This window comes from Phalacrocorax carbo, chromosome 25 (assembly GCF_963921805.1).
Source record: "Phalacrocorax carbo chromosome 25, bPhaCar2.1, whole genome shotgun sequence".
Taxonomy (NCBI): domain Eukaryota; kingdom Metazoa; phylum Chordata; class Aves; order Suliformes; family Phalacrocoracidae; genus Phalacrocorax; species Phalacrocorax carbo.
Window position 1 is genome coordinate 419,989 of NC_087537.1, and position 7,884 is coordinate 427,872.

The 7,884-nt window shown below is 49.6% G+C and overlaps 1 protein-coding gene across 4 annotated transcripts; it reads right to left on the minus strand.

Annotated features, from left to right (window-relative positions):
- Positions 1-110: 110 nt before the first annotated feature.
- TMEM106A (transmembrane protein 106A) lies at positions 111-7,714 on the minus strand. Of its 4 annotated transcripts, XM_064473053.1 has the most exons (10): positions 7,579-7,714; positions 7,133-7,264; positions 6,576-6,862; positions 5,670-5,891; positions 5,186-5,249; positions 4,627-4,786; positions 3,971-4,111; positions 3,356-3,399; positions 2,662-2,715; positions 111-1,080 (listed from the first exon to the last, which is right to left on the minus strand). In XM_064473053.1, the coding sequence occupies exons 4-10, from the start codon at positions 5,872-5,874 to the stop codon at positions 960-962; spliced, it is 789 nt and encodes a 262-aa protein (XP_064329123.1). In that variant the 5' UTR covers positions 5,875-5,891; positions 6,576-6,862; positions 7,133-7,264; positions 7,579-7,714; the 3' UTR covers positions 111-959. The 4 variants fall into 4 exon arrangements, with proteins under 4 accessions (XP_064329123.1, XP_064329126.1, XP_064329124.1 ...); XM_064473056.1 differs by lacking the exon at positions 6,576-6,862 and having other exon boundaries at positions 7,193-7,264; XM_064473054.1 differs by lacking the exon at positions 6,576-6,862.
- Positions 7,715-7,884: the final 170 nt, after the last annotated feature.

The following is a 7,884-nucleotide window of genomic DNA, read 5'->3' on the forward strand; positions in this document are numbered from 1 at the left end:
ACAAAAACAAAAGCACAAAAAAACACCCAAACCCCACACTCCAAAAACAGCTGTGTCCCCATCTGTGCAAACTAAGCTTTTCCAGTCAGAGGTGAACTGTCTTAAGCATGTATAAGTTGAAAGAATTATATGTCAAAGCATCCAAGAAAACAATACAACAAACAGCTCATACTGGCCAGCACACATGACTGGCTGGAAAGCAACGATCTTTTTGGTTCATGATACAAAATGCATTTTCTTCTCACTGAAATGGATGCCATTAAGGAACAGCTAGTGGACGAGCTTGTTATAAAAATACACGTATACATGTGTATGTGTATATGTAAATATACGTATACACAAAACTCATACTCTCACCTGCTATACTGGACAGCTTAAAACAGCAGCGCCCAAGAGTCACTCTCTCAAGGTTTTGGCACAACACGCAGTAATTTTTCTTAAGACTCAGAGATACGGAGACATCAGTCCTGTTTCTTGCTCTTGTTGGGCAGGTTGTGCAAGAGTCACTTGATTCTGCTGATGCAGATGCAGTCCAGCCAAAAGTCTCATCACAGTCCTTTTCCGAATTAAACACTTAAGTTTAGGACAGAAGTGCAAAATTATGCAAGGAGGAAACAACTAGAATGAGTCTGACTAACAGGGCACTGCCTCCAAAGTAGCAGTGAAACACAAGAGCGCGGCCCACTCCAGTCAGCCACGCAGAGACGCCCTGTGCACTGGTCACTCTGCTGAAGCATCAGCCGCGACAGGGCGCCGAAAGAAGAAAGCCGCAATCTGAGGGCAGCAGAGTCCACATTCGTAAGGCCAAGTATGTTACCATCTTTGCATTAGAGGCAGTCTTATCCAGGAAACACCAAGCCTCCTGTTTAAGGCATAGGTTGAGAAGAAGCTCCAGAAGTTTGTCTCCCTACGACTTGCTTTTGTGGTGGAACATGGTGCACCCAAAAGCTCTGGCCCTGTCATGGCGGGCGGTGGTACAACGGGCGAGGTAGCGTGGCATTCCCCCGGCAGTCCACGTACTGGTAGTCTTCAAAAGCCAGCTGCTCTGAACGACACAGGTATGTGCAGGTCAGGGTACCCCTGCAAGGCAAAAGCAGACCAGAACTGCTCTTGTGATTGTCCCAGATGAGACTTCTCATAAGGTAAAGGTCCCACGGTGAGCTCCCACTGCCATCTGTATTTGTCCCTGTTACATAGCCCCATAACACAACAGTCAAGATACCCTCAGCTTGATTTCACATGTTGGAGAGGGAAAGCATCTTTCAGGCTGCATTAAAGAGAGCCTTTACAAGATCACTACCATACAACAGATACTTTGGCCATTCTAGAAGCCCGTTAAGACTTCCTACCCCAGCGTAACGCTCCTGTGCCATTTCACCTTTTACCTGTTCTCAAAGTGCTAGTGCAAGTCACAGTGGGTAGCTCTTTATGGACTTAGCTAGACAAAAGCATCTCTCTTTCAATCACTATCTTTCTGTGCCCCCTCATGAGCTGTTTGTATCAAGTAGTTTCTCCTAAGACTATGCAAGCCATCATGGGTAATGGAAGCAGGAGGAGATGTGGTGCAGAAAAGTATAAGATGACGAGAATCATCTTCAGCTTCTGGCTAATGGAGAGCAAAGGTCCTGTCAGCCCATAGCATCAGCTAAGAAGGACAGAGTTGCCTTAACAGCCAGAGCCATTCTCCATGCTGTCCAAATGCACCATTTTTACTGTACTTCAAGTAGCAAGGGGTTTCTCTGCATACTTTATCTGTTTAAACTTCACATCACTCAGCACCGATTACAGTTAAAACCAGCATTAAGACTCATAAAACAAGAAACTTCACAATACAGCCCTTCAAACTGCAACAGAAGACCAAGATTTAAACACCTGTGTTTCAGGAGATCGCCAGTGACATTTCTTCAGTGACCTGGGAGAATTCCAGCCTGGCATGTCTCCAAGAGATTCACATACTTTTTCCAATCAAACACTTTTCTTAATATTCACAGTCCATTTCCAGATACAGCAGGTGAAGCCCTAGCTTTAGATTAGCTCAAAAGACCATGACGCAAAAGCAGTTCCTCCTTCCTGAAGAAATTATGGACTCAGTGACAACAGTCTACAGATGGTGAACCTACAAGTCCATCTTCCACAAGCGGGCTTGCAACCTGGAGTCTGTCAACACAGATGTACAGGGGGATCCCTCTAGTAGACATAGGCTACACAAGGAGACAATTTCTGCTGCAGTTTTCCAAAGCGGCTTAAACTCAGCTAATGAAGACCACCCTTCTTTCATGGCCGCATGGAGGCATTCTAGCGCTGCATTACGTCATAAGAGCTTCCCTGCCTCACCAGGTTTAGCTCTAACTCAGACCAGAACAGCAGCAACCTGTCCCAGCAGGATCTCTATTATACAACTGCAGTTCTGCTCCTTCCTCCCTGGCAGGGAGGAACAGCCAACCTGCATTTCCTTTCCCAGCAGGTCCTGTCGTACTCTATACCACAGCCAAGCTGAGTATGGTCCTCTGGTCCATCCCTGAAGAGGAGCTGCCTCAGGCAACAGAATCTGCAGAAGAGCCTGGTCATGGTTTTGGCTGGGATAGAGTTAATTTTCTTCACTGTAGCTGGCATAGTGCTGTGTTTTGGATTTAGTTATAGTCTGAACCAGGCATCACTTACTGTATATGCAGCAGAACATTGTGAACTTTAACTTCTGTCCAGGTGCAAATGTTACTATGAGAGAAAAGAGAGAGTTAATTTCACAGGAGCTGCCTGTACCACATCTCCTGTCCTGATTATCTCATTGCTTCTCTGCTTCTCCAAAAAGGTCTGTCTTTGCAATATTCTGACAACAGCTATGAATGCAAAGTCCTTCAAGCACAGCAGCATCTACACCAGTAAAACATGTTTTTGCTGGTGTAATCCTGTAACTGTGGATCTAGTAAGCATGGGCCTTGTAAATACGCAGCGCACCACCCTGTCTGCACAGGAGCTTTGGTTGCTATGAACTTCACGTAGTTTGCTGCAGAGACATGCAGTTTGTACAAGGTACCTTTAGCTGCTCACAAATGGAGCATTTAAAGTTGAAAACCTAGACATCGAATTGATATCATCACTTACTCATCAGAATGTACGGAAAGTGACATTGTTGAGCCAACAGTAAGCAGAGAATAGCAACAAATAGAAAAGGAGGAGTTTAAAATGGACGTGCCAGACTTGTATCCATATTAGCTCCACATATTAAACTGAAAAGGACAGACTCGCTCAGCTTCACTCTACAGACAGGACCAGGACAAGAAATCTAGTCATGAAAAGCTTATAAGCATTAATGTTACCTAGTAACCAAGGGAAGAAATCTTCAAGAGTTACTCACTAGGTGTTGTCGTCAAATATCCTACTGGCCACCAGGTAATAGATCTGCAAGTGTGAACAGATGAGAAAGCAGGAAGTACACGAGAACTACAGTTACATTTGTATACAATTCAGAGAGCTGAAGTAGGGAGAACTGGACTCTCGTTAGGTGTCTGAACCTGAATTTCAAGATCTAGCCTAACAATTGTTTTTAACAGTAAGCAAGAAAATAGAATCAGAAATTAGATCTAAAAAAGCCTTAAAAAGGTCGTCTAGGCCGCCCAACTGACCTTTACACCAAGAATGGATATCAGCTGCGCTCAAACTGTTCCCACCAGGGTTTTGTCTAACCTGTTTGTAAGCTTCCCATCATTTTAAGGCAAGCACACAACCCAGCCCGCTACCCGAAGAGCAGACAGGTGTTCCTTGCCCAGGAATGTGTTAGCTTCAAACTCAGCAACATGTGAATTACTACAACACCCCTTCCCAAAGGCAGATGTGGGAAGCTGCATGTGGAAGGCCTCCGAGTATGTGGCAGACAGAGGACAAAGGAATGGATCAAGCATACAACAAGCACCTCCCTGTCCAGGACATCCAGATTAGTTTAGGAGAAAATGCAAGAAACAGAAAAGCTCACCTGGCTGCTCTGCAAAGGGCTCAAATGCAGCAGGGTTTTCATGGTGGTCTTCCCTACTACCAGGGACTGGTGCAAAACCTCTACGTCTAGCTGCACGACAGTGACCAGGTAGAAGTTGTAATTAGTTATGTTCAGCACGTTCTAGGGAGAGAAACAACAAAAAAACCAAACTGAAAACCACAAATCACCTTGCAGCAGGGCCATATGGTACTGTTGCAAAACTACTTTAAATATACTCCTGCTATGACCTGACAGCAACATTGGACAACATCATCACTTTCAAATCCTCAGATGTACATCCAGCCTGGTCACAAAGGCACGTACCCTGCAGCATCTCCCATGACAGTCAGAGGACAACCAAGCAGCTCAAGGATGCAAAAGAAAAAGGACTCCCAAAACTAATCACAGTGCTGCTTCTACACCGCCCCTTTGGCCACTTTGCGTGACTTGCTTGCTCGCAGCCAGGCCAGCCATGCCTCGATGCTTTAACACACTCTGGACGTTGATTCCAAGCAGCCAGAGCGTGGAGTGAGATGGTGGAAAGCGTGCAACCAACTTCAGATGGCGATCAGTTAGTTAGCCTACACACGGAGCGGCACAGAAGATAAGCAGCGAGCCCTTCAGATCCACTCTTTGCCTGTGAGCTGCACACTTACCGTCACGTTGAGGTATATGCTAGTGGTGGTCGCATTAAAGCCAATGGAGGAGGCGTTCAGTCCTGCAGGCAGCACAGTAATGGAGCGAGGAAACAGGAAGAAAATACTGAGAGATGTTGTCAGCAGGCAGATTGTCACAGCAAGACATACATAAAGTGTCCTGCAAAACAGCACCAGGGCCACAATTATTCTCTTGGTTTATCAGCTGCAAGCACCTGCAGTTCTGCTCCAGCTCAAAGGGAGGAGACAATAAAAGCTTGGGTGCCAAAAAACTAGGATGGGTTGGTGCAGAACTACTGCCAGCAACCAAATCACAGCAGAAGCAGGGTACAGTCCCACAGACTGACAAGGTGCATTACAGTACAAATTGCTGGAGATCTCCAACAACTGCCCGCAGAAGACTGTCCAACATCTGCTACTGCTGAAAAGACACAGTAAACACCAAACTTACTGCAAGTCAGAGCACAAAGAGCAAAACACCCGAAGTACTGAGGCTTTCCTTCATACGCAGAAGAAATATTCAAAAGATGAGAAAAGGGGAATATTTAACAGGACTTACGTTCGTCTAGGCTTCAGCCTCTGGTCACCATATGGAATCAGAGCCACCAGCTGCTTCTCTTGCTCTGAAAGAGGTGTCAGCAGGTCAGAGACCACAGTACACGCACGAGTAAATGAAGCAAACTGCATTGCAGGACATTGCACAGCAGCCTAGTGTCCGTCTGCACCCGCTTCACAGGTGAAGCTCTCCAGTTAGGAGGCAAGTGTGCTGCAACTAAGAATTCAGTTTGAGCATTCCCATCTCTGGGCAAACAACAAGTACTCAGGGGCTCCAGGGTGGGCTTTGAGTTATTACCTAGAAACAGCACTACCTGCCTTCCCACCCCATCCTCCCTCAACAGAGGCAGCCCACAGAAGTCACAAGTGAGCTGGAGGTGCCAGGACAGGACATTCCTAGACTGGATACAATAAAGACCAACTGGTTCAACCAAGGTCTTTAGGCAAAGGGACACGTACCAACCTCAGAAGGCTCAAAAATCACCTACCCCTGGGGATCCTTCCCGTTCCCTGACACGTAGGACAGTTGACATAGCTTCGGCGTGCAATGCCCACACAGGACGTAGCAGAGTCATTGATACTAGCGTAATTGGTGATTTCATCTTCAGCATCCAGTTGCCTGGGTAAAATCAGTTTGCCTTCGCTCTCCTTTTGGCCAGGTATTTTCCAGAACAGTGAAAATTTTCCACCCATGGTTGAAAGAATTCTCACTAGGTATCCAACACAAAAATGCATTTAGAAAATCATCTCTGGGAACAAACTTCCAAGAGCAGCACCATAATGGATCACAAGTATCCCAAGGTTTAGCAAATTTCTTACGCACAGCTCTGAAATTGCTTAAAAAGCTGAGTTACTGCAAGTAACTCACTCTTTTAAACAGCCAATCTTCTAGACACCTTAGCTGCAGGAGAAGTGTCTGAGAATGCCACCCTACAGAATAGCATACCAGATTCTTCTTCTCTTTATTCCTCTTCTCACAATATTTGCTAAGAGAGGGGAACGCTGACTCAAAGTTCCCCAAGGTTTCAAGATGACATCACAACCTAGAGAACTGCCAAGTTCTTGACTAGTCATTATTCACCTACGTCCGGAGAGGGAACCTGAACATCATGGCCTTGGCATTCCTAATCAAGCAGCGTTACTAACAGACACGGTAGCCTAACTAAAATCAAATAGCGTGCAAACAGAATCTAAAAATAGATTAAATCAAATAATAGAATCTAGTCTATTTTTAAGAGTTAAAAATACAGTTGAACTCATTTTCCCAGGCTTCTGACAATCAAAATTTTTTACACCAGCTCCTAGTAATCCTCCCAAAAGCATTAACAATACCAAGCTAAGGAAAAGCAACTGTATTTCCATCACAAAGACATCAGCTGAATACAATTTCCCACCTGTGCCAGTCTTTCCTCTAGGCAGCCTTGTTTCAGCAACTCAGATATAGGTAGGACGTTTAGCTTTGATAAAGAGCAGCTTCTACCTTTGCCCGGGTGATCTGGAGGCTTTGCACGAATAACCCCTCAGGGCCGAATTGTAAAACATACTGGGGATGAAAATCACCATCTGGCAGCAGAGACCCACCACGACAGTTGCAGAGCACAGGGCTCATTCCACACCCCTCAAACGTGGGCCACAGTGGCAGGACATGGGCCGATTCCAGGGGCAGCTGCTCTTTTTCTTGCTGAGAAAGGAATAACCGGGATCTCACTTAACCAGCAGAGGAGGGGGTGGCTGCAGCACTGCCCATGCAGCCCTGGCGCGCCACCGAGGGACCTTTCAGCAGCCCAGTGCCCCAGACTATGAAATTCTGCAAGGCGCTGCTTGGGGGCTCAAGGCTCGGTGCTCCCCCCGCTTACAGCATGCGGAGGGAAGGGACGGATGAGGACGCCTGAAGGATCTGGACTTTTCTAACACGGAAAGGGCCTCATTGCACCGGACGCCAAGTCCCCACCTCAGCAGGGCCCCAGGCAGCGGAGCTGCAGCTTTGCCTACACTCTCGGTTAACCTTTACCAGCTTCTCAGAAACAAGCGGTGCGGAGGAGCGACAGCCTCTTCGCGGACCTGGGGCAACCAACCACCAAAGCTGGGGAAGTCATGAGCGGGTGTCAGCGAGGCCAAGCGAAAGGCACGGCGGGTGAGGCTCGCGGTAACCCCTCCCGCCCCGCGCCCCAGTACCGCTGCGGCGGGGCCCGGCCGCTGCACAGCGAAGCGGGACGCAAAGGCAGGACCGGCGCCCCGCCACCACGAAGCGCCGCAGGCGGGAGCGGCACCCCCAGGCCCGCAGGCCCGGCTCGACCCCGCCGCCCGCAGCGTGCTTCCCCGGGCCGCGCCCCCCCGCGGGGCAGCGCCGCGGGCTCCCTGCGCCCCGCCGCCGCCCCTCCGGCCGGCCCTGCTTACCGGGCGCCCGCCGCGGGCTGCAGCCGAGCCCGGCCAAGCGGAACCGAAAGCGCCGCCGCGGCGCGGAACCGCCCCGGCCCAGGGCACGTGCCCCTGCAGGAAGCGGCCCCGGCCCCCCCTCAGGGCTCCCGCCCGCCCGGCGGCCCGGCCCCGGCCCCGGCCCCGGCCCCCCCTCAGGGCTCCCGCCCGCCCGGCGGCCCGGCCCCGGCCCCGGCCCCCCCTCAGGGCTCCCGCCCGCCCGGCCCCGGCCCCGGCCCCGGCCCCCCCTCAGGGCTCCCGCCCGCCCGGCCCCGGCCCCGGCCCCGG

Bases quoted from the DNA above. Each gene is read 5' to 3' on its own strand.
- TMEM106A (XM_064473055.1), bottom strand. From the start codon at position 5,874: ATGGGTGGAAAATTTTCACTGTTCTGGAAAATACCTGGCCAAAAGGAG. The intron at 3,400-3,970 runs GTGAGCTTTTCT...TCACACTTGCAG, and splicing joins GCCCTTTGCAGAGCAGCCAG to ATCTATTACCTGGTGGCCAG. The intron at 2,716-3,355 runs GTGAGTAACTCT...TTTCTCTCATAG, and splicing joins ATATTTGACGACAACACCTA to TAACATTTGCACCTGGACAG.